Here is a 26710-nt window from a genome sequence, read left to right on the forward strand (position 1 = left end):
TTGACATTATTCTTCATTCTACTTAACTCAGACCTGTTGTCCTCGTTCGTGGACACTATGTGTGCCATCATGTGGTAGTGAGAGCACGATACACTAATCCATGTAAAAACAAGATGGCAGTCATCTCTGCACGGTCAGTCTGCAGCTGATCCCAAGGTCCAAAACCTGATCACGTTATGTTTGAAACGGGTTTATTTATGATTAATAATGTTTATGTTTGATATGGCAACAAATCTGACCAATTTTAGCAACAGTAATAAGCTAAGACGCTGTTATTTAGGAAGTACTTGTTTGAAGACACTGGGACTTAATTATGGCTGACACTGTTGAGTTATGTATAATTATCTGGTCCTACTGCCTAAATAGCTCGGAAAACTAATTACAAATGCATACCGAACAAAAGTTTGGTTTCAGGAAGATATATAAAAGACATGTAGTTTGGATAATAAGCTATGGTTGAGGAGACATTTTTTGTTTTACTTTACTGCAGTGTTTTTATTGTGATATTGTGTACTGTTACTGTATACACTCTATTGTGTGTATTCCAGGTGTGATGTAGGTTGTGTGTGATATTTATGTGACTCTGTGATTTTATAATTTGAAATGTCATCCTTTTTTTTAAACTGAGGCATCATCTGAAGTACATCTGGGACACTGTATTAAATGTAAATAAAAACAGAGTACAATGATTTGCAAATCCTTTTTGACATATTTTTAGCTGAATGCAGTACAGAGACAAGGTATTTAGTTTTGTGATACACTTTATTTATAAAATAAAAAAAATTATAAAACAAAAGACTGGGTAGGATGTGGAGTGATCAAAAACACCTGTTTAGAAGTTTTCCTGTGCAGATATGTGAATTTATAGATTTGACCATCAACAATCTGTTAAATCATCAAAAGATTCAGAGAATTTGGAGAATTCTCTACATGTAAGGGGCAAGGCTGAAAACCAAGACCGAATACCCGTGACCTTTGACCCCTCAGGCTGCACTGCATTAAAAACCAACATGATTATACAAAGGACATTACTACATGGGCTCAGGAACGCTTTGGAAAACCACCGTCAGTGAACACATCGCTGCACCTACAAATGACCAGCCAGATATCAACAACGTCCACAAACAGTGCCGACGTCTCTGAGGCCGAACTCCTCTGAGATGGGCCGACACAAAGTGGGAAACTGTTCTTCTTTGTATCTGTGTGTAGAGAGCTGTTGTTCTCACACTGTTGGACTGTTTGCCAGAGCATTTCTTCACCAAGTGACAATCCTTACTCACGAGTAACTCAGCCTTTTGAGGATGTCTCTTTCATACCCAGTCATGACACTATCACCTGCAGCTTATTCACCTGTGGAATGTACTAAACTGGGTTTTCCAGCATTCCACATCTTTCCCAGGCTTTAATTGCTCCTGTCTCAACTGTTTTGGAACGTGCTGAAGCATCAAATTCAGAATGAGTTTATCTTTACAAAAAACAATAAAGTTAATCAGATTGAAGATAAAATATCTTGTCTATGTGCTGTATTCATGTGAATATAGGTCAAAAAGGATTTACAAGTTGTTGCATTCTGTTACAAAGCATCCTAACTTTTTTTGGAATCAGGGTTGTAAATATTTTACATGATATTGTTTATTTTTAGCTTCAATGTTTCTGTTTCATTTGTGGTTCTTGACTGTTGTAGTTTTTGTGTGCTGCCATCTTATACTTTCTCTTAACATGGTTATTCACCAAAACACCAAGGAAAAATTTCATATGTTCCCTAAACATCCCGATGGATTTGTCAAAAAGAAAAGGAAATAAATAACTGTTATTTTTTTAACATTTTTATTTTCATACATCATTGTTCTTACATTCTCCGACTGTAAAAATGTGAAGCCAATATACCGTTAAAACATTTCTTTTTTTAACATTTCTTCAACTTAAATGTGCGTCGTACGTCTACGACCTGGCACCTTTTCCTCTACATTTTGCCACACCTTAATGGCGGTGGCTCATTTTGACTCTTCCTAGTGAGGCTAACGATTGATTCCAAATTCAAAAAAGGAAAACAGAGAATTCAATAGTGTGAGGAGAGATTTTTTTTTGCTTTCATGGCCAACGCTGCAAAGTTAAAGCAGCAGATTATCATGGATAGCCCACTGCAGAGGAGCCACTTTAAGATATTAATGAATGCTCGTTTGGAGCCTTTAGTAAAGTTGATCAGCTGATTTAGATACCTTCATTATAAGGTTAAAATATGCTTTGTGCATAGTAAAGGTTGCCGACCCCTGGCCTAGGTGAAAACCTACTCGTTAATAATGCTGACTCTGGTGAACGTGTCTTATCATCTTTAGTGCAACTTACACACGGGAGTCACTCAAGATATTGGGACTCATCAGGACTGTAAAGATCCAAAACACATTGATGTAAATCCAGCTGCTGCTTTTAAAGGCACTTTGAGGTGCACACAGGCGTCAGATGAACAGACTGAGACACATTATCATTCATAGATACAAACTGTTAGAAATATATGTTTCGCAGCACTGCTGGAAATATTTTCAGTTCTTGATTTTTGTTATTTGAAATGTGTCTAACTGCTCCAGACATGAGACTCTTCACAGGGTACAGACGATAGAGATAATAACTCATTAAATCCACTCCTCCAGTAGAAATATCTTAGATGGCGGGTGTCAGGCTCAGCCGAGCAGGTGAGGGGCCAGTCGGGGGTCTCGTTTCAGCTTCTGATCAAGAGTTTGGTACTTCTGAGAAGCTGCTTCCTTGTGCCTGGATCAAACACAAAGAAACACACATCAGGAATCACGTGTACACACGCACACACACACACACACACACACACACACACCATCTGCTGTTAGGCCAAAATACTTTCTGTTCACTCTGCAGTAGCAGCTACTGATCAACCAGTCACTGATCTCTGAACAGATCATGGTTCTGTCCAGCAGCTGGCAGAGTTAGACCCTCGGCGCAGTCCTGCTGTCTTCCTGTGGAACTGTGAAAGACGTCCACACGGCGACATGTTTTACCCTCTAGACAGCTGCTGCAGTTGTTCTTCTTCTTCTCTGTCTTTATTAGCGGCTCACAGACCAAGTTTAACAGTCCCTGAGAGTCAGGGGCTAGGGATGCGTCATGTCAGTGAGGGTCCTCACAAGGATACAAGTACAAGAATCACAAGAGAAGAACAGTACTTACATGACGAGGCGTTTCTTGGCAACATGTATTTGTAGTGTTTTCTCAGAGCAGTAGGTCTGGTACTCTTCCTCCTCCTCCTTCGTCATGTGGAGCTGGTTCTTCTGGTACCACTGCTGTTTCCTCTGCAGCTCCCGCGTCTCCTGCACACAGATTTTACAGAGCATCAGTGATTCCTGCAGTGGATTAGTTCTCATGCAGAGATTCTTTCTGTGGACATATAAACTCTAAACAAACAATAAACACACAGCACGTCTCCTCAGAGAAAAGTGACTCTGGTGTAAACAACAACAGATAAAAGCAGCTGAGGTCATGTGACTTGGACAGCCCATTTTCACTGCAGAGACGTAACACCCTGTCACTTGAAGCTTCTACAACCTGAACTTTAAAGAAGCGTGAGTCTTTCTAGGTTTCCACTGGACAGTATGTAGCACACAGGATGTTTCAGATGTCATTAAAAAGGCAACAGCAGGACCAACTGCAAGAAATCATAAAACTATGAGTTACTCATTCTTGAGAACCAGGACAAACCTCTTTTCTTCTTGTTTTTACTCTACAGTTATGCTGGGAAACTATCTCGTTGGTTACTAAATGTCGGTCCGATGAAAAACACGTATCTCCACTTTTGACGATTTTGACTTTCTATGTGCTTTGATGGAAACTTCTGACACCCAATGTGCTGAAAAGATGATGAAATAAAACGTCTTTCCATTGGTCATTTGGATACCAATGCTAACGGTTGCTAGGGAATATCATGGACACTCCATGCACTGTAGAAAGTCAAAATGGAGATACATGTTTTCAAAGTCTGGACTAATAAACCTCCCAGTCAGGGTGGACATTAACATCTGCCAAGCACCAAATGTGGGTAGAATTTCTGTGTGCTGATTAAATCTCAGAAGACTATCTGCCACACTGGCGGGTAAATGTTTGTGCCATAGTCACATTATAGAAACCTGTGCTGAGTCTCTGCTGCGTTTTGGAGTCATTTACAGTCGTACTACGAGCACATTAGTCCTGTCCTCAGGTCTCTACACTGGCTTCCTGTGGCTCAGAGAATAGACTTTAAAGCAGCTCTGCTTGTGTACAAGTCTCTCCACGGCCTAGCACCAAAGTACATCTCTGACATGTTAGTACCATATGAACCATCTCGGACTCTGAGGACCTCAGGGACCGGCCTCCTGCTGGTGCCCAGAGTCAGGACTAAACATGGGGAATCAGGATTCCAGTTTTATGCAGCTAAAATCTGGAACAGTCTTTCTGAAGATGTGAGACAGGCCTCTACTCTGACAATGTTCAAATCTAGGCTCAAAACAGCTCTATTTCACTGTGCATATGACTGAAAGGATCTTATCTGCACTCTTCTCTTTTAAAGTTCATTTTATAATGATTATTTATGTTTTTATTTTGTATTGTGATTTTAATGCATTTTCTTGTTCTGTAAAGCACTTTGAATTACTTTGTGTACGAATTGTGCTCTACAAATAAACCTGCCTTGCCTTGCCTTGCCTTACTGCTTCTGTCTCTGTCTGAGACCAGTTTGACACTCATGCAGTGACAAGGACTTTAGGGTGCATTCAGTTGCACCCTGTAAACTCTGAAATCTACATTGCTTTGTATGATAAAGTGCACAGACTTATGCTGTGTCTCAAATCGCGTACTTCTGTACTTGCACTTAATATTTAGAGTGCAGAAGTGCGTTCACACTAAGAAGTCTATAAAAATGCAGTGCACTATCAGTACCTGGATGGTGCACTCAAAATTGTCAAGAAGCTGAGTGTGGAACTATGGACACTTCTCACACTCAATGGTCGCCATCTTGGCTGCGTAGCAGAAGGGGAGGGACCACTTTTCAAACTGGAAATAGCGGCCAAGGACTGTGCAACCGTGAATGTTGCTGCATTGTACAAATACATGTGTTTTTTGCACTAAGTACCACTATACTGTTGTCGGGTATAAGCCAGCAGTATGTTTGTTGGGTTAATTTAGCAGTCTGTAATGATTTGGTACAGCAAACAATCACGCGAATGCTAATGCTAGTTTGCTAACTAGCTAATTTGCGGTCGTCATTTCCAGGGAGTGCAAAACAGCTGTGTTTGGTTTGAGACAACACTACCCTGTCGAAATGAATACATAGTGCACATAGTATACTACACAGAAGTGTACTAAGGGAGGTGATTTGAGACACACCTTTGAACACCAACCTTGGTGCATTCAAGTACACCTTGTAAACTGTAATCTATACTCAAATGGTCACGAAGGTTATTTCATATAGGAGGGTTTCTTTTTTTGTCTTGTTTACCATTGTTAAAACAGATGTGTCATTTCTTTCCTGTAGTGTCACTACATAGTTTTTAATAATGAGATGCCAAAATCATAACGTATCCCATTTATTTCTACATAGGCAACCCATCCCACCCGTGACCAAGACGGGTCAACCTATTCATAGAGTGGCCTGTAGATCATGAACATACTACACACATTATTAGCCAAAGAGAGACATGACAGGGCATAATAAATACAATTCTCTAAGTACGCTAGAAGAAATATGTATCTGCAGAAGATAAATAACTAAATACATTAATAAATGAAATTTTAAAATTTTAATTAAATTAAAATGTCTATTAAAAAATCAGATCAGGTTGTTATCAGCAATGTTCTTGTTCAACAGGTCCCCAATTATCTCTCTGATCATTTAAAGTTGTTTTATTGCAGCATTTTAAAATACTTAATTACTAAAGTCATATTCAATATACAAACATGTTGACCAGTAAAAATATGCATGTTTGAAACAAGCTTGACTGAACTATCACTTGCCGCCCATCTGCTAATCACACCCGTTATTTCGACCGGTAGAAAATATGTTTGGCCGGTGGATTTTTTTCATCAACCAGTCCCCTTGGTCACTGAGTCAGAGAGTTCAGTTCATTTCATTTCGTCTGTGGCACAGCTGCCTTTAGTGTTGATAGGCCATTAATCATAAAGTTGAACCCTACAGATGGCGCTGTGGGCAGGACGCTGTGTGAGGTAACAAAGAGGCAGCTGCATCAGAGCCAAAGTATCACATTATTCAATTTTATTTTATTTTTTTTTTTTTATTTTTGGCTTAAAAAAAAAAGATTTCAATAATAATAAGAACATAAAAAGGGTGCAAACTAATCATGTGCTGGTGAGACCAACTTCCTCAGTTGGTTGCACCAGTGCTACCAGTGGAAAACAGTCTGGAGCCCTGGCTGTACCTTTTCATAGTGTTCCTGAATGAGATTGGCGTGCTCCACCAGTCTTTGTTTAAACTCGGTCAAGCAGTCCTGGTGGAGCTGCCTGGCGTCTTCGGCACTCAGAGTCTCTTTGTTGCCCAGCCGGATGAGGTGGGGAGCCAGGATGTCCTTCTCCTTCTCCTGCAGCCACTTCTGCTCCTCTGCAGCCACACGCTCCTGCAACAAGCACAGAAACCACAACGTATCTCAACAACAGAAGGAGCGATGTTTGGTCAGATACTGAATTGGTAACCTCTCAAGACAGATTCTGCAATCTACGTTGTAGAATCTGTCGGCAGCCCTGTGTGAAAGACGACTGGGGGGGGGGGGGCTTTCAGTCTGAACGATGCTGCGCTTTAACCAATCACAATGGAGGGGGCGTGGCCGAGACGTGTCCCCAGGAAATGTGTACCTACAGAAACAGCAAGCTCCGCGTCCATAGCGACCGCTCCAGTAATGCCGTCTCATCAACGTGAAAAAAAATATTTTTTCCAGTGGATGTCTTAGTTACAACATGATTGAGCTAACTGGAGTAGTTTGATGTCGTATCCGGCAACAGGAGGCTTTTAACAGATGACGTCCTGATGTTAGCTTTGCTAACTGTCCTTGTCAGCTGCAGCCACTGATGCTTTCTAGACATCGTAGAAATACCACACATAGCAACGCAAAACTGCTTTGCTAGCTCAATCATGTTGTAACTAAGATATCTGCTGGAAAAAATATTTTATTCACGGACCGTTTATTGAGTTATTACCTTATTTTTATACAGTCTATGGTTATAGACAACACTAACGGCTAACGTTAACAGCTAACGGTTAGCCCAGCTAATCTACGATAACCATATCAATTATGTGCACACAGAAATAGTAACGTTTGTTCAGTCATTGTGTTTATAGACTTAACAAACATCAGATTAGTCTACACGGTGATATAGTAACGTGAAAAATGTGATATATAGCTAAACTCTGCTGGTTTTCTATCCGAAGTATTTGTAAACAACACGGCGATTCCCTGGGGGCACCGCCGGAAGTGAAGGGCGTGAGGCCCCTTCACTTCCGGTTAGTCGAAAAACTCCAGGCTGTGCCTCCAGAGGTAAAGGAAGAATTTTTGTTTGTTTTTTTTTTTTAACCGATGGATTTCCAGATTGCTGAGTACGTGTGTACGAAGAACCAGTTGTTTTCACAGACATGGATGAAAACTGTAAATCCAACTTGACTGGTTCGCAGAGGTGTGAAACCACACAGCAGTAATTCTAGAGGTTTTTTAGTCGTTTAAACAGAATTACATTTTTAGGAGAATTTTGCTGCCTGGGAACCAGACAAATCTGTGAGCAGTGTTCCTGCTCTGGCAGATGCATTTGCTCTCTCTCTGCTTTGGACAGATTTCCAACATTTGGAGATGCGACAGGCCAATCACAACCATTTATCTAATGTGGGGTGTTGACACCAGTAGAGAGGAGCGCCCTGATACATTTTCAAGGATCAACAAGTTGACCAAAAACAGTTTGGCCTTTTCCTTGTGTTTCAAATATTTAAGTAAGTAAAGTAAAAACACCTTTTAGGCGGCACGGTGGTGTGGTGGTTAGCACTCTTGCCTCACAGCAAGAGGGTTGCCGGTTCGATCCCGGGCGTGGGAGCCCTTCTGTGCGGAGTTTGCATGTTCTCCCCGTGTCAGCGTGGGTTCTCTCCGGGCACTCCGGCTTCCTCCCACAGTCCAAAGACATGCAGGTTAATTGATAACTCTAAATTGTCCGTAGGTGTGAATGTGAGCGTGAATGGTTGTCTGTCTCTATGTGTCAGCCCTGCGATAGTCTGGCGACCTGTCCAGGGTGTACCCTGCCTCTCGCCCGATGTAGCTGGGATAGGCTCCAGCCCCCCCGTGACCCGCAAGAGGATGAAGCGGTTAGAAAATGAATGAAAAACACCTTTTATCTAAATTCTGATGGCAAAAATATCTTCACTTGTTCACAGTACATTGATGCTACACCATTACAGCTCATGATGCACGCGGCAGTCTGTTTTGTCCGTTGCTCAGCTCTGATTGGTTGTGTTTAGAGGCATTTTGATCCACGGCTGATGATAGATCAAAAATAAAAAATAGGGTCCAAATTGATTTGCAGTTGTGATTTGGTCTGGCGATGATGGGCTAGAATTTTGTGGCAATTTTAAAGGTATTTTATATCCAGGAATTGATCAGTGGGGAGTAAAACAGATACGGTAAATCCACAGGTAAACTTTTCTTTACACAAGAGCTGTTAAAAATTGGAAATCTGACACAACCAAGTTACACATGTAGTGTGTGTGTGTGTGTGTGTGTGTGTGTGTGTGTGTGTGTATGTCTCACCATTTCCTGTCTCTGGCTGCGGGCCCTGGCAGCTCCTGTTGTCGTCCACGGGGAGAAGTCAAGCTGAACGTCTCCCTCCTCCTGCTCTCTACAGGCCACAATGTCTGGCAGCTCCTGTTGTCGTCCACGGGGAGAAGTCAAGCTGAACGTCTCCCTCCTCCTGCTCTCTACAGGCCACAATGTCTCTCACCTACACACACATCAGGGGTGGAAGAAGTATTCACACCTTGAACTTGAGTAAAAGTAGCAACACCACGCTGTGCTAACTGTAATGCCGGGTTCAGACTACACAATGTTAGCTTTACACTGTCGACGTACGGCGTCGTTTCCTGTTAGCACACAGAGTAAAAAGGAAACAGCAGAGGCACGTTATCAACACGCTGAGTACTGTCATTAGCATCAAGCTAGCAAAGAATGTTCTTTCTTCATAATGGAGGATATAAAGGAATCAAACTCACAGATAGTGTCTGGGCCTTTACTCAGCACAGCTGCAGAGGCTACATTTCAAACACACTACTTTAGAAACATACTGTCATTTCTCATTCTATTTTCAGTTTTAATCCGCTCCCATTTGTCCTGTTACATTTAATGCATCGCGCTGTCATTACAAACTCAACACTTCCTGTATCAGTTTCAAATTAAAAGCCCCTGATCATTTCAGCTGAGAGAATCCCTTCATTTTCTAAACAGGTTTTTATTGTGAAACATTTTCAGGAACTTGTTGTGGAGTGACTGTCATAGTTTGCCTGCAGGACTTCAAATGTAGCTCCGCCCATCTGGTGGCGCTTTTTACATTACTATGGTAACAGTTCAGCTGGGACATGAATAGACACAGTGACTGAAATAATAGTAATAATAATAAAAATAGAACAAGAATAATCTGATGACATCACACACGTCCTGAATGAACCCCTGAATTTGATGACTCCACAGTCGCCTAATCTGACAAGATGACTGTCGGAACAAAATTGTCATGTAGTATGAACCCAGCATTACGCCCCCATCTGGGGGGGGGCAGGAGCACAGAGTCAAAGGCTGCAAGAATACAGACATTTTATATACAAGACATTTATAATGAGGACTCATGTTATAGTTCAGTGTCCTGTGCTGTCACTGTCCCGATTCATATTTCCAGAAAATACAAATTATACTCAGCAACAAAATAATCCTGAAAAGCTGGAGGTTAGAACAGAAGTACAGAGAGCTGTGGATACACCGTCTCGTCTAGTCTCATTGGTGTAAACTGGCAAATTGCAAATCTTTGACCTGAACTGGGCTCTACTGGTGATTAACTGGGACATGTTTGACTGAGGGAGGACTGTAAAAAAAAATAGTTTGCTCAGGTGACCATTTTCTGTCATTCAAAAATCCAGAATCTATAAAACATTATGAGCTGTGACACAGCTCGATGCTACAGTTACCTCCTTCTTAGACGCTTTGATTTGGAGAACCGCCTCCTCCTCGTCCGTCATCAGAGCCGCCAGCATCTCATACAGAGTCAGAGTCTGAAGAGGCTTCTCAGACAGATCCACCTGATCACACACACACACACACACACACACACACACACAGATACACACACACACAAATGTTATTACTGGAGTGTACGATCCCAGAAACAGCTCAGAGGCAGTGGCGTATCCAGGACATTTTTACTGGAGTGGCCAAGATGGGACACAAAGCTAGTGTGGGGTGGCCATGGCATATAATATAATGATATAAAGTATAATGCCACGTACGCAGCCAACCCCGGTTCGAATCCTGGTCGGAGGACCTTTGCTGCATGTCACATCCCCTCTCTCTCCTGTGATTTCCTGTCTCGTAACTGTCAAATAAAGGTGTCTATGCAGGTAAAAAAATACTTGGAAAAAAAAAAGTCATTTTTTTAAATTCCATCTCCACCTAACACAGTCCTCAGGAATTTCTGGTCATTTTAACATGTCGATTTTTAATCAGTAATTATGTTCAGAATAGGGTACACATTTTCTAAGAGCCATTTCCTTATAGCGGATTAAAGTCCTCATCTCTCCACAAGTTAGATTACTCATCCTATAGAATAACATTAATCAGTCATCAGCTCATCATCTGTGTCACCTGTATTGTTACCTGTGTTTGTTCTACTAATTGAGGCACCATCTTGTGGTTACATAAAAACACAGCAATCCAGGCAACAGAACAAGCCAAAAAATTCAAATCAAAGCTTAATACTTAAAGATAGGCCTTATTAAAAAGTCCATCTGTAAGCAAAAAGATAAAATAAGCTTGTAGCCTAAAAAAAGGAATATTTGTTGTTCTTTACAGATATAATTAGATATAATTTGTTGGAGATACATATATTATATATACATATATTTTTCCGACATCCCATTGTTCCGACCATATTAAACTCATTGTTCCGAAGTCCCGTTGTTCCAAAATCATCATGATGCCCTGTGGTTAAGGTCTGGTTAGGTTTAGGCACAAAAACCACTTGGTTAGGGTCAGGAAAAGATCATGGTGTGGGTTAAAATGAAAAAGAAAGTGGCAAACACATAAGCTGTGAGCCTGCTCCGCCTCAAGCCTTTCCCAGCTGACCCAGAGCCGGTCGCGGGCGTGGCGCACCATCAAGGCCGAAATACGCCCGCCGGGAGCCGTTCAGCACCGCGGAAAGCTCCCCACACAACCCGGACCCCAGAATTAATATCAGGAGGTTATGGTGTTTCACTCTCTCCTCTCTATGACACTTGTATCTCGACCAGTAGCCTACTTTTGTTGTGTTGCTGATCCTCTATCGTACACAAATACAGTAATAATCACATATCGGAACAACGGGACGTTGGACTCATGAGAGGTCGGAACAATGAGAGGTCGAAACAATGCTACGGCACCATATGAAAATGTGCAAAAAGTGGTTTTCAACCCAGACAGTATTCATGTCCAGGGCCCTGATGAAGGCATAAATTGAAACGCTGGCTTTGATTCAGCGTGCCGTTTTTATCCAGCAGTTCTGCAGTTGACGTTGTCACTGTGACCGTCCTCCCGTTTCATTAGCAGCAGCAGCAGATGGGGCGTGCTCATCTCATGGCTGATGGCTCACCTATCAGACCTGCATGGCCATTGGCCAAACGTCCGCTGAGCAGAAATCAGCTCTCACAGCTTCAGTACGACCATTACTGTGTTAATTAAAAATGTAAAACTGGCCCTAAATCAGCTGATCATCATTGATTGGCAGCATTTCTCTTGTTTCTTTTGTTGACGGACTTGACCAACTACCTATCAGATCTGGGGTGGCCACAGGGGTGGCCAATGAGTTTTCACGGGTGGCCCCGGCCACCCCAGGTCACCCCTCAAAATCGCCATTGCTCAGAGGCTTTTAGTTTGAAACTTCCTGTATACCTTCGTGTGTGTTTGTTGTCTGTACCTGGAAGCTGGTGACCATGTGAGATGTGAAGACCCCGGCCTTCTTTTGTTCTGTTGACTCTCGGGGTTTGGTGAAGCTCCTCTTTGAAGGGATAAATCTGTGATCCCCTAAGTGATAGGTCACCTCGATGCGTCTTTGAGCTAACAGGAACACTCGCTCGGCCACGTCTTCGCTGGCCGGTTTGGATCTGTTCCTATGGAAACGCTCCACTATTTTCTGTTTGCACACAAAAACACACACTCATGCACATTAAGCGACTCTCAACTATCCTGAGCTACTGATAAGGTTCATAAAACGAAGTGAGAATTTTTGGTTTCTATATTTTTACCAGCAGCGGTCGGTCATCTGGATCGGTGTCCACATCTGGTTCTGAGAACTGGACGTGTCGACCGAGGACGACATGTCGATAGTAGAGGAAGTCCCCCCGGCCCTCGAAGGTCTCCGTCATCTAACTTGGTGACTTTACCCTCCGCACCAAATTGTCAAGATGAGCACTGCCGAACTCCATCTCGTGTTCTGTGCCTGTGCTGGACGATGTGTACCTGTGAACTGAGCAAACACTGTTCATAGAACACTGTTCATAGAAATTAAGAGAACACTTAAATCACACATTAGTTTCATAAACGCATTATTCCAGTTTAGAATTTTTACTGATGTATGTTACATAATTTATTGAGAACAAAATGATGTAACGACTGTCAATGGAAACTAAAATAATCAACCCATCAGGCTGCTCCAGCTTGCATGGATTTTATCACAGCAACTCATAATGTGACTCAGTAGTGTGTACGGCCCCTGCGTCCCTGTATGACCTCCCGACAACGTCTAGGCATGCTCCTGATGAGTCAGCAGATGGTGTCCTAGGGGATCTCCTCCCAGACCTGGATCAGGGCATCAGTGAGCTCCTGGACAGTCTGTGGTGGTACGTGGCAGCGTCAAATGTACTGATATATAACGTCCCAAAGGTGCTCAGTTGGATTTAGGTCAGGGACACGAGAGGACCAGTCAATGGCATCAATGCCTTCATCATCCAGGAACTGCCTACACACACATGAGGCCGGGTCCTACACCAGGAGGAGCCCAGGGCCCTCTGCACCAGGAGGAACCCAGGGCCCGCTGCACCAGGAGGAACCCTGGGCCCTCTGCACCAGGAGGAACCCAGGGCCCTCTGCACCAGGAGGAACCCAGGGCCCACTGCACCAGGAGGAACCCAGGGCCTGCTGTACCAGGAGGAACCCAGGGCCCTCTGCACCAGGAGGAACCCTGGGCCCTCTGCACCAGGAGGAACCCAGGGCCCTCTGCACCAGGAGGAACCCAGGGCCCACTGCACCAGGAGGAACCCAGGGCCTGCTGTACCAGGAGGAACCCAGGGCCTGCTGCACCAGGAGGAACCCTGGGCCCTCTTCACCAGGAGGAACCCTGGGCCCTCTTCACCAGGAGGAACCCAGGGCCCTCTGCACCAGGAGGAACCCAGGGCCCTCTGCACCAGGAGGAACCCAGGGCCCACTGCACCAGGAGGAACCCAGGGCCCTCTGCACCAGGAGGAACCCAGGGCCCACTGCACCAGGAGGAACCCAGGGCCCACTGCACCAGGAGGAACCCAGGGCCCTCTGCACCAGGAGGAACCCAGGACGTGCTGCACCAGGACGAACCCAGGGCCCTCTGCACCAGGAGGAACCCAGGGCCCTCTGTACCAGGAGGAACCCAGGGCCCTCTGCACCAGGAGGAACCCAGGGCCCTCTGCACCAGGAGGAACCCAGGGCCACTGCACCAGGAGGAACCCAGGGCCCACTGCACCAGGAGGAACCCAGGGCCCTCTGCACCAGGAGGAACCCAGGACCCTCTGCACCAGGAGGAACCCAGGGCCCGCTGCACCAGGAGGAACCCAGGGCCCTCTGCACCAGGAGGAATCCAGGGCCCACTGCACCAGGAGGAACCCAGGGCCCTCTGCACCAGGAGGAACCCAGGGCCCACTGCACCAGGAGGAACCCAGGGCCCTCTGCACCAGGAGGAACCCAGGGCCCTCTGCACCAGGAGGAACCCAGGACCCTCTGCACCAGGAGGAACCCAGGGCCCGCTGTACCAGGAGGAACCCAGGGCCCGCTGTACCAGGAGGAACCCAGGGCCCTCTGCACCAGGAGGAACCCAGGACCCTCTGCACCAGGAGGAACCCAGGGCCCGCTGTACCAGGAGGAACCCAGGGCCCTCTGCACCAGGAGGAACCCAGGACCCTCTGCACCAGGAGGAACCCAGGGCCCGCTGTACCAGGAGGAACCCAGGGCCCTCTGCACCAGGAGGAACCCAGGACCCTCTGCACCAGCGTAAGGTCTAACAGTCGCTCTGAGGATTTCATCCTGGTACCTAACAGCAGTCAGGGTACTGTTGGCTGTGACACGGAGGTCTGTGTGACCCTCCAAGGATCTGCCTCCCCAGACCATCACTGACCCACCACCAAACCGGTCATGCTGGATGATGTCACAGGCAGCAAAACATTCATCTCAGCATCTCCAGACTCTTTAACGCCTGTCACACGTGCTCAGTGTGAACCTGCTCTCATCTGAAGAGAACAGGGCGCTGATGGTGGACCTGCCAGTTCTGGTGTTCTCTGGGGAATGATGGAGCTGCACGATGCTGGGCTGTGAGCACAGGTCCCACTAGAGGACGTCAGGCCCTCATGTCACCCTCATGGAGTGCTACAGGATGGTTAAAATGCATCTTAAGGCAATGTGAGGTTTTAACTGGACAGCAGCAGAAAGCAGACGTACATAAGAGGTGGAAGCTTCTTCCACGTTTGAAGCGCTCTGAGGTGAAGTTCTCGACCTTGTTGACCTCCCGCTCCTCCAGGTGGTCCTTTCTGTGTTGATACCACTCCTTCACCATGACGACCTCTGTGCCTGTAACACACACACACACACACACACACACACACACACATCATGTTACGCACACTAGGGATTTCTATTTGTTCTATTGTACTAGATAATACAGCTGCACACTTCAAACATTTTTAAGTTATTAAAATAAATCCAGTGTGTGTGCTTGTCATATGAAAAGCTCTGCAAAAATTTCTCTTTTTGGTCGTGTCTCGAGGGAATTTCTCTTTCCTCCTAAGAGTTACTTCAGTGCAGCCTGTTTCCAAATTATCTGAATGAACTGTATGCCGCTAATTTTTTCTTTCTCATTGTCTGTAACACACACACACCAACACACCCCGAGAAGAGTGTTCTGCGACCAGATGGATACGCTTTTTATTTTACGCTTTGGATTCAACTGAATTAAATTTCATTGCAATTTCGTGCTACAATCGTTTTGGGGATCAAATTAACTTTGTAGTTTGTGCTCTCTATGAATGTATTCCTCCAGAAGTTTAACCTTCTTCTCCAGTTTGGTTTTCTTCCTTTCTTCTGCTATTTCACTCTCTAACTTTGAGCCAACTTTGTGAGACAATAACAGCTGAATTATTTTCAAAAGTGGGAGGTTTCTGTTAACCACTCACAGTCCAGGTCTTTGTATGTAGTCAGTCGTGTGACCAGGCCGTCTGACCTCAGGTACAGTGCAAACCTCTCCAGCTTTGCTTTTCTGTAGTGAGTCACCTTCTGTCCTTCGGGCCAGCGGGTCTCCAGGTCTGAACGAGAAACGAGAGGCAACAGTTTGTGGAGGTGTCACAGCATCAGGTGGCATGTGTTTGGTTTTACTACACATGTGTTTTCTCTGCTGTATGCACTTTATTTACTACTCATACTCAGATGATTTAATGGATAACTAACATCACCATCTTTATAGATGTAATGGATAACTGTGTTTATCCTGACGGACTTTGTTGCATGGCGGTTGCATCACAAAGTAGGAGGGATACTTGATATATAGAGTGCTAAATAAACAAATATAAAAAATAAGATTACCAGTAAGATGCAAAAAACAGGTTAACGGTGTGTCATCACCATAACTGGTTACAAATAGACACTAACCTGACCTTGACAATAAAGAGGTAAAGAGGGTACAGGGTAACGTGCAGCATCAGTTCACTGTAGCATCAGATTAATAACTCATGTTCATGTACCTTTTTCTGAGACTTTGATGTAACTGACCCAGGATCGTGGCATCTTAAGAACTCTGGACTGCTCCTCCTCCTTTAAAACAAACAACAACAACATAATGTTGACTTTACAATAAATTTCATTCCTGTTTCAATGTCAATGCATGTGTTTGTTTGGCTGTAACTCTGGTAAATCATGGCATTACAGTCCACTCGATACATTTTGCTGCACACAAAATGACTCAAGTGAGATGAACAGTCTGACATGTCTATCTTAGCAGATAAAACAGATGTTGACAAAGTTTTCATTTGGGGACATTATTTACAGTTGAAAACAGGTAATAAATCGCAATATATTGCAAAAATATCGCAACCCATTTAAAATTGAAATAATATTGTGTCGTAACTAAAGTATCCTGATAATATGGTATTGTGGAGCCTCTGGTGATTCAACATGCAGCAAAGGGCCACAGGCTGGAGTCGAACCCGGGCCACTGCGGCAACAGCCTTGATGGGGCACCTCCTCTACCACTAAGCCACCGACGCCCCTTCAAGTAACACTTTAATAGACCTCACTATCAATAGCTGTTTTAAACATTAGGGCTGACCTTCGAATCCATTTATGGACATTTGAAGCTTCGGAGCTCAGAACGAATTTAATTCGAAGCATTCGACTACGAAAATTTATGGCGAAAACGTAGTTTCTTCCAACACTAGAATTAAGATAAAAATATTCACAAACGAAAAACACTAATGGTCGGTGATAAGTAGTGTTTATCTTTTGATTGAACAGTAAATTAAAACCCTTGGCGCACACTGCAGCACAATCAAACAGATGCGCAACTCAGAGCATCAGAAGTGTCTCTGACACCAGACTCAGAGAGGACCGGTGGAACTGGAAAATGCATATTAGGCCTACTAGTTACTACTTACGTTTTTCAAGTGATTTCCCAAATTTGTTGTTGAGTTGTGATATGCCAATTGCTTTTGGCAAATCTGGCACTCTGCTTTCTGGGGGTTGTCGGGGCATATTTTAAAGTGTACCCACACATCTGATGACCTCTTGGACATGTCTGCCAGCTCTCAGTGCGCTCGTTGTCAGTATCGGACAGGTGGGGGTTAGTGTTGCGTTTAAGGCCTCCCCCAAAAAAACGGAGAAAAAAAAGCGCTGAAGCTTCGAATTTTTTGGGTCAACCCTATTAAACATTCATAAGTTGTTTTTTTTCTTCAGTTGAAAAACCCACAACATCATGTCAGTATTGAAAGGAATTCTGGGTTATTAAATCAGTGAAGTCTGCTAAAGTCTGCACCCCAAGCTGACTCTCAGCTAGATAGATAGATAGATAGATAGACAGATAGCCCTGGACGAGAGGGTGGAGCTGTGGAGGACAAGGGGTAGATCTGACTGAGAAGCTGGGGACACTATCAGCAGACAGCGTCCATCACTTAAAGAGGCCCGCCTGTAATTTTACATAATTTTACATTTTTATGAAATTAAACTGGTGAATTATAATTTTTAAAAAAAATCAGCCTCATACAGTTGTCATAAATAGGAAAATCAGCTGTTGAGACAACCCGCTCTTGGAGCCAGCCTCAAGTGGCCGTTCAAGGAACTGAAGTTTTTCTGTGTTGGCTTCATTTTTCAGCCCTGGACATTGCTGCTCAGTCCAAACATTTGAATCTAATTTTGAGTTGACTGATTTATCTGTCTTTCAATGTGATTTACTGCCAAAAACAAAAAATATTCTTATAGGTTTTTGCCCGCCTGCCGCCTTCTGCTTCCAAAACCTCATTTCAGTCATACCTCTAAATATCCACTACATATACACAGATGTAAAAAACACACATACACACCTCATCACCATCGTTTATTCTGCTCATCATCTCCCTCTCCTGTTCCTTCACAATGTCAAGAATCAGCTGCCTTTTACTGGCTGCACCGTACAGGACTGGCTCCCACATCTTTAAATCTTCCAGGTCATACACCATATCCTACACACACACACGCATAAACACACACGCATGAGCAGATTTACAGGAAACAGGCATGTATAGAGTGTATTTAGTGGTGGACTCACAGCACAGCCGTTCCTGCAGTCCTGCATGTTGACATAATAGTTGTGATTGTTCCACACGCTCTCGATGCCCAGGAAGTTGTCATCATCAGTGCTGTAGCTCCTCCCGGTCAGGGGGTCGATGAAGAAGTTCTCCTCGACGCTCCGACTCCCTGACAGCACCAGCACCCAACAGTGCACCCACAGTCCTTGCAGGGGTTCGGCAGGTCGCTGCTCACTGTCCTATTCATAAAGAAAAGGTCAAAGGTCAAAGTAGAAAGAGAAGAGACAGACAAGTTTATTATCTAACTTTAAGTTTTATTTAAGGGACGTTTCTTGTGGAAGTTGTAATGATTTGTCAGAACTAAGCGGCGACCTCCAGGGCTGAAAAATGAAGCCAGCACAGAAGTACTAAAAACTGCAGTTCTTCAAACGGCCACTTGAGGCTGGCTCCAGAAGCCAGTCAGTCCCCACAGACCGCCATGTTCATCATCAACCATTGTTTATTCAGGGAAAACTGATTGAGCATTAAGCTGTTTTACAGCTATGCGTGAGTTCACAAGGTATTTGTAATCTGTAACATGTTCAATGTGGGTGCCATTAAGGGAACAGACGGAAAAGGCATCAGGATCACACTTCCTTGACCTTGTGAATAACATGAATTTAGTTTTGATTTCATTTAGAATCAAAAGTTTTCTGCACGCAGTCAAATGCACACTGAAGGTTTGATACAGCTTCCTCTGACGATGGTGCACAAGCATAAAGAATTGTGTCATCTGCATAAAAATATGCTTTACAGTTTTCTGCAGAGGCACAGGCATCATTTATGTACAAAGTGAACAACAATGGGCCTAAAACTGACCCTTGTGGCACACCATTTTTTAATCTTAAAAACTCTCAATTTATGCAGAAGCAGTATGTGATCAACAGTATCAAAAGCCTTTGACAAGTCTATAAATAAGGCTGCACAGTGTCTCCTATGATCTAACGCTCAAACTATATCATTTAGAACCACAGTTGCTGCTGTAATGGTGCTATGGCCGGATCTAAACCCAGACTGACAGGGACTTAAAATAGCATTTGCAGACAGAAAAATACAAAACTGTTCATTTACAAAAGATTCCAACACTTTAGCCAGGCAAGATAGTTTTGAGATAGGCCTATAGCTATTCAGATCATTAGTGCCGCCTCCCTTATGTAGAGGAGTCACGAGGGCTGACTTCCAGACTTTTGGAACTGAAACAAAACTGAGCGTTAAATTAAAAATGTGCGTAAAAGGCACAGCAATGATGGGGGCAGCAACCTTTAAAAGATAGGGGTCTAACTGGTCTGCGCCCAAGGAGCTTTTCATGTACTTGGAATTACACAAAACACGATAGACTTCAAAATGGTTAAGCTACAAAAAACTTTGTTAAGCTTACAAAAACAGTATTGGCGTCTATAGCTAATTCCCCCTTCTCGATAGCCGTACAGAGGGTGCATTTTTATATAATTCACCCATTTAAATGTTATTAAGGCTTAAAGTTATGCATAATTAAGGGCATGGCTGCTTTGAGTGACAGACTGTCTGCTGAACCAAGATGGCGACAGCCGGAATGCCGAACTTGAGGCCATTACTCAACGTCGTATCTCGGGGGAACAGAAGGGGAGACATTTGGTCAGATGCTGAACTGATGACACTAATGTTAGGTGTACACCTTGAAACTAGGGATTCACTGGGTTAGAAACTCAACTGATGTTTAAAAGAACAACTTGGCTGATAGTTGATACCAATGTTTTTATAATGTTGTTCATTTTGTTTTTGTCGTTATTTATTTCCCCTTTTGTGCCAGGGAAACAAAGAAATCATTATAGACTGAATCTCAATGTTAATTTACAATAATTTCCAGGTAGAAAATCCTCATGTTGTGTCCATTCAAATCAAACGGTGCTGAGCAGACGTTGCCTCAGTTAGTTTGTAGTAAAATAAGGAGGTATCCTGTAGGTAACTCCTCATTAAAACCTCGTGAATCAGCCGTTCCTCATCCACTGTGGGGCTTCCAACGTGCATCGTGTCGCGTTGCTCACGGGCAGTTAGGACAGTCCAACAGAAAACAATACAGTCAAACTAATTTAGCTGCTGACGCTCTTGTCGCGTCACATCGAGTTAGGACATGGTGTACGATCAGAACACAATTTCACTCAGAGAACTGAAACACGTAAATGTTGATGGCTGTGTTTCAGGATGGGAACCTGCTGACGCTCTCAAAATGACAAGCTGGACCTTTATTACAGGGACAATATGTTTCAAAAATATATATCACGATCAGCATGAAAAAACGCACAAAATGAAGATTTTCCATCTTTAGATCAAAACGTCATTTTCAGTGTGTATTGTTTCTGGTCTTCTTTGTTATTTGACCCATAAGTAGCTTAATATGTGATGTCTTGTAGAACAGAATTGTTTTTACATTTTAAAAATTCAAATTTTTGTTCCTGATAATATCTGGTACTTCCGTGTATCTACAGTATGAATCAATGAATAACAGTCCAGTGAACTATAATGATTTAGTGACTTTGACAGTGATTTCAACTCTTTCAGCCCCACACAATGACTTTTTTACATAAGGACAGTGGATTTGACCCCTGGACCCTCAGGTGCAACATGGTGTAGAGTTAATGAGCTATTTTATTTCCATCAGTACGATCCGGCATTGTTCTGTAACTACAGTTAAACTACAGCTGTCACACTGTGTTGGTTTTATAGTAAAAAGATCACGTTACCTCCTGGAGTTTTTGTTTCTGAAGTGATGCAGCCTCCGCATCCTGTTTCTTCTTCTCTTGCTGCATCAGAAAGTGACTCTTCAGCTCCCTCACATGTTTCACTGTGTATTTGTTCTCCTGTGGCTCCTGCTCTGAGGTCACACTCTGCACATACAAGACACAACCAAGCAGACACATTTGTATCTGTGAGTCAACGAGCTGTCTGACTGTGGGAGGAACATACACAGCACTGAGAGCAGCACTTACCTTGACCTCAGTGTCCTGCAGGGGGCACTCCTGCAGGCTCTGGTCCAGCAGACACATCTGTTTGACAGCGTAGCCGCTGACACAGTAGGCGTCGTAGTGGGCGCCGAGCAGCAGGCTGCACAGCAGGGCGGCAGATTCAAAACATGTGGCTCTCTGACTCTGCAGCACCGAGCTGGGGGAGAACAGGTACCTGGGCTGGGACAGCAACGCACACACCGACACTATCAGCAATACACACTGACAGTCTGTGTGTATTTATGGATGTGTATGTGAACATGTGTTTAGCTGCCTCTCAAAGCTGCCTTGGCTTCTACAAGTCTCTACTGTATTCTCTGTTTTCCTCTAAAGAGTTTGTTCATCCACCTTTCTGAAAAGATGAAACATGTTCCTGAGGTGCTCTGCCTGTATCTACGACTGTACTGTCATTTTAAAGGGGCATTCCACTAGTTTCACACATAAAGGTCAGTTTATTCGACATAAACAGAAATTGAAAATAAAGAAGTAGAAAATACGCTTTGAACAGAAAGTCTGCGTTACAAATGAGTGTGTTTTGCAGACGAGGGCTCTAATGAAAGATGTTACTGAGTTGCATCATGGGAAGTGTAGGATCCAGCGTTTCTGAAACTTGACTCAGCACAGCAGTGCGGTGCGTATGTGACGAGGAACAACCAACCACAGCTTTGTCTCCCATCATCCTTAAATATCAGTGTGTTGTAAATATGATGAAGTGGATCATTTTAGTGCAGGGCAACTCAGAGCTTTATCTGTCCCACGACAACATTTCAACATTTCAAGCAAAAGTTGGAAAACTTCCTAAAACTGAGCTTCTATAAGGCAATGAATATTGCGGAGGGCGTGGCTCATCACATAAAGGTGTATAACCTCTCAAGGGTTTCACCCATCACCACGCAACTTTGTAGGCATATGACCACACATAATCTGAGGGGACCCCTCCATTATTGACCCCATCAAACAAAATGGGGGCGCTAGAGAGCTCATTTCTTATCTAGGCCTAACTGCCATATGGATTTTTACTAAACTTGGTAGATATGTAGAACAGGACGCCTCAAGGTGACTGGAGAAATTTAACTCTAATTGGCAACTGGGTGGCGCTATAACAACAGAAAAATGCTTCAAAATGGCTAAAATGCGAAATGCGAATCACGGAAACTGTCAGTGTGTCATTCTGTCAGTCAGTCATTCTGTCTGTCCCACGTTTTTCTACTCACTGACGTGGTCAATCTATGTGAAACTGCACATAGGCATTGAGGATTGGCATAGGTAGAAGGTGACAAAGCTACCAATGGGCATGGACTAGTTCTCATTTAAAAACAATAACAAAAAGCCGCCTCCAGCTGCTAAAACGCTTTCTTTGTGATCGGAGCCTAAGTGGATCAAATTATAATCTCTGCATTAGAGTTCTTTCTCACCAGGTCCACAGGCGGCTCCAAAGGGACCAGAGACAGGAAGTCAGCCACAAAGGAGGCACAGCCCTCCCAGGTGAAAAGTTCAGGGTAGATTGTCATCGTGGGCCGAAGAGTCGTGGAGACAAACTTCTGAATGTAAAAAAAATACACAGGAATTAGACGTAGATATAGTACATGAGCTGTTTGAAGATTAGAGGACAAGGTGGCATTTGTCTTTCTGAGGTACAAAAACAGAAAAGAGAAGGACGAAGCAAAAACACGTCTCGTAAGATGAGTTGGACTGTGAGAGTTACCTTCACACCACATTCGTTGACAGGGCAGAGCAGCAGCAGTGATTTGCGGTCAGGATACAGGTGTGAATACTGACGCTGGAAGTTGTCGGCGATGGCCAACAGTCGAATCTCGTCGGGGGAGTTAACCCTGTAGGACTCGGGACACAGCTCGTCTGCTGTGTCCCACTTCAGGCTGGTGAAGGACAGCAGGAGAAGACAGTGAATCATGACTGTCATAGAGTCTTCACCCATCATCACACACATTTATGTTTTTAGATGAAAACATTTTTCTAACAGGAGATGCAGCTGTTATTGTACAGAGTGTTTCTGCTATCTAATACACCAGCCGTTTATAACTGGCTTGTAAAACAGTGTATTTCAAGTATCTGTATGCATCTTTACGTCTACCGGCTCCTTCTCACTTGCATTTCTCTGGGGTTTAAGTTGTTTGGTCTCTGCAGGGGTGATTTTTAAAGAGTTGATGTCGCCTTGGTCTTGGCTGACAGGAGACTCTGGACACAAGAAGTCCTCTACTTTATACAACCTTTCTGTCTCAAAAGTGTCTGCTGCTTGACTCAGAGCTAAGAAAGCTAATCATTACGTCTGTTTGTGTGTGTTTGTGTTTGGTTTTGTCAGAGACTGAGACGGCCCACTTTGGATTCATTTCCTGTATCTGTGTCACGTGGGTTTCACCACTGTCCCGGCCTTTTAGGAGACTAGCAGCAGCCCTGGGTCCGTTCATCTCAACGGGAGAAGTGAACGTGAGTACAGATTATTTGCTTCAGTCACTGAAGTAAAAACTGGGCCCATTTTTCACAAGCTCCACCCCCTCTAAAGATTCTGACACTTTTTTCAGACACACATATCAGGAGCAAGTCACTTGTCTCTGTTTTTGCAACATACTCTTGTGAGATCTGTCAACAACTGCCGTGATCTTACACTCAGGTGATATCAGACTTTAAAGTAGCAGATAAAACGAGCAGCAAAATTAGAAGCAAACATTACATTTTTACTGTCGATGGCATTGTATTGGTTGAATCTGATTTCATCCATCCACATGACATTTACTACATTTCCAAATGAGGTGAGGGTATGTGGGGGAGAGACGCCCACCTCAGAGACAAGTGTAAATCATTTCATACCACTGGTGCAGCTTGTAATGCGTTATCTTCAGTTTTAGAGTATCTTTGGTTTTGCATGTCTGCAGGTTGAGAGTGGCCAGGTGTGTCTTAGCTCCCCTCTAAGCACAAAAGGTGTCATACTTATACATATATACATATATATACATATATAGAGAGATCCCAGGGGGCCATTTTTGTATTTGGGAGCTGTTTAATGTGTAAACTGTGGTAGATTTTATTTTGTTGAACTAATAATATTGTAGCAGAATCTGAATCTCACTCTGAGTTACTGTCGTCGTTCACAAACTAAAGAAATGAGAGATCATTTTTCTTTAGTTTTTACTGAATATTTGAAGCAAACTGTAATTCTTTGTTGCAATTCTGTTTTCTTAAATTAATAATATTTATTTTTTATTTAGTTTTTTACTAATTTGTCATACTGTCAAGAATATTGTTATCGCAAAAATAAGCTGAAATATTGTGACATTATTTCAGGGCCACATCGCCCAGCCCTAACCTTTCTCAATTTACCTCATCGCTTGTTTGGTCGATAAAATGTCAGAAAGTTGTGAAAAATGCCCGTCACATCTTCTCCAAGCACAAGTTGACATATTGAAATTGACTACTTTGTCTCTCCAAAGGTCCAAAACCTGAAGATATTCACTCTACAATCATTAAAGACGATTTAGAAATGACTTTACTGAGGAAAGTGTTTCCAACTGATTTTCAGCCAGTACAAAAATGACCTTTTTCAAGCCCTCAGTATATTAATAGATAATTTGAACACAACACCAGTTATTGATCAGTCACTTAAAGACAACTCCTGTCCTCCTTCAGTGTGTGTGTGTTGTGAGGGCTCACAGAGGCTCCTGAGGAGCTGAAACATGCAGAGTTTCCTCCTCCTCCTCCTCCTCCTCTTCCTCCTCCTCCCATGTCTCTCCACCCCTGACTTCCTCCTCACGCTCTGACTCCAGTACAGTCTCCATCTTTTATCAGGAAAACACAGAGAAGCCGTCACAGACAGAGATCTTATCATGGTTGCAGACGTGGACACGGTGAATCTGACCGGCAGCTCACGGTGACTCATTTCTGTCCTGCAACATTCGTAGCTGAGCTTGTGCCTGTTTTGACTGTACGCAGGATGGTAGCACAGAAGATGCAGCTGTAACATTCAGCTCATCCTGAAGCATTTCGACGAGCCTAAAACCACCATCATTTATTTTTTGCAAACAGAGCACAGGCAGTTAAAGTTGCTGATTGTTACTATCTCGGGAGCACCTCAGGGCTGTGTGAGGAATTCACTTATAATTAATCCAAAGACGACACAAGCAGAAGAAGGTTTTGGTCTTCCAATGAACTTGTATCCTCCACCAGTTTTTGTCCAGGACACACAGATTGAACAAGTTTCCACCTGTAAATATTTGGGCATCTGTGTGGACGCTGCTTTACCCTGGAGTGCACTCATAAACTCTATCTGTAGCTCAGACAGAATGTAGTGCATGTGTGTGCATGTATGTAAATGTCATACAGACACACACAGGCTGCACAGTTCAGTACTATCATACAACTGTTTCAGCTCAGCTGTCTTCTTCTTCTGTGGTGTCTAACGCCACTGCACTTAGTGGACTGATGCTGCCTCCACCAGACTGAGTGCAACAGCACATGAACCTTTAATTAATTAAACACTAGATATTTTAAATAATTTGTTGCTCTGCAGCCGCTTTTCCTCGTAATGTAGTTTTATTGTGTGGTTAAAGGTTTGTTGTGTGTTTATGTGTAACAGCTGACGTCCTGCAAGACAAGTTTCAGGTTTTTTTTCTGATAATAAAGTAAAATGAAACCAGATGTTTGTACGTCAGTCTCTCAATTTAAAGAAAAGCCCCAAAGACATTTAAAATACAGCTCCACGGAGCAGATATATCATTCAAAACCGTTTCTATCTTATTGTTACTGTGACCGTGGGCGTCTGTGGAAACGGTGGAAACTGAAAATAAGCTAGTTAGCTCACGTGTCGGTGAGCGTCGCGTCAAAATAAGTCACAAAAACTATTCAAATACATATTAAAATACATGTTAAGATATATCCAGGACTAATATTTAAAGCTGAACTTACGTGTCGTGCGATGAATGAAGCAGGTTTTGAACGTTAATTTCTGTTGAACCATCAGAACTTACAGCGCTGTTGCTACTCCGTCTCCATGGCAACAGCCGGACGTGATGACGTTCGGACAACACGTTGCGTTCAAGTGCTGTCAGAGAGAATGCAACTTTATAGAAACATTGTCGATCACAGAGGCCGCTCATTTCTTTAAATCAGGAAAAAAAATCATTCTGGTGTATTGATGCTGAAGTTATATTTAAAGTAAAGTATTTAATACATGTTTTTTAAAAAAAAAAAAAAAAGGATTACAAGATAAATAATCATATGAATGAACTCTGTAAAAAAATCTTAACTTGTTTTTTTCTGTTTTTGTAAAGTGTCTTTGAGTGTTTTGAAAGCGCTATACAAATAAAATTATTATTATTATTATTATTAAAATATATAAATGAACCAACATTTACTAAAATTATTTACCCTGAACTCAACATTCATTTTCATAGTA

At 43.3% G+C, this 26710-nt stretch overlaps 1 protein-coding gene across 1 annotated transcript; it reads right to left on the bottom strand.

Moving 5' to 3' along the window:
* Nucleotides 1-1848: 1848 nt before the first annotated feature.
* ccdc135 (coiled-coil domain containing 135) lies at nt 1849-26312 on the bottom strand. The gene is given in 18 exon segments (XM_049582228.1): nt 1849-2766; nt 3193-3332; nt 6429-6623; nt 8790-8900; nt 10211-10321; nt 12190-12405; nt 12518-12738; nt 14955-15083; nt 15686-15814; nt 16250-16319; nt 18080-18217; nt 18304-18522; nt 21043-21186; nt 21289-21483; nt 22719-22844; nt 23009-23180; nt 24970-25094; nt 26221-26312. Coding segments are annotated over 17 exon segments (2529 nt in total). The 5' UTR covers nt 26221-26312; the 3' UTR covers nt 1849-2678.
* Nucleotides 26313-26710: the final 398 nt, after the last annotated feature.

This window comes from Epinephelus fuscoguttatus, linkage group LG7, assembly GCF_011397635.1.
Source record: "Epinephelus fuscoguttatus linkage group LG7, E.fuscoguttatus.final_Chr_v1".
In the NCBI taxonomy this organism is placed as follows: Eukaryota; Metazoa; Chordata; class Actinopteri; order Perciformes; family Serranidae; genus Epinephelus; species Epinephelus fuscoguttatus.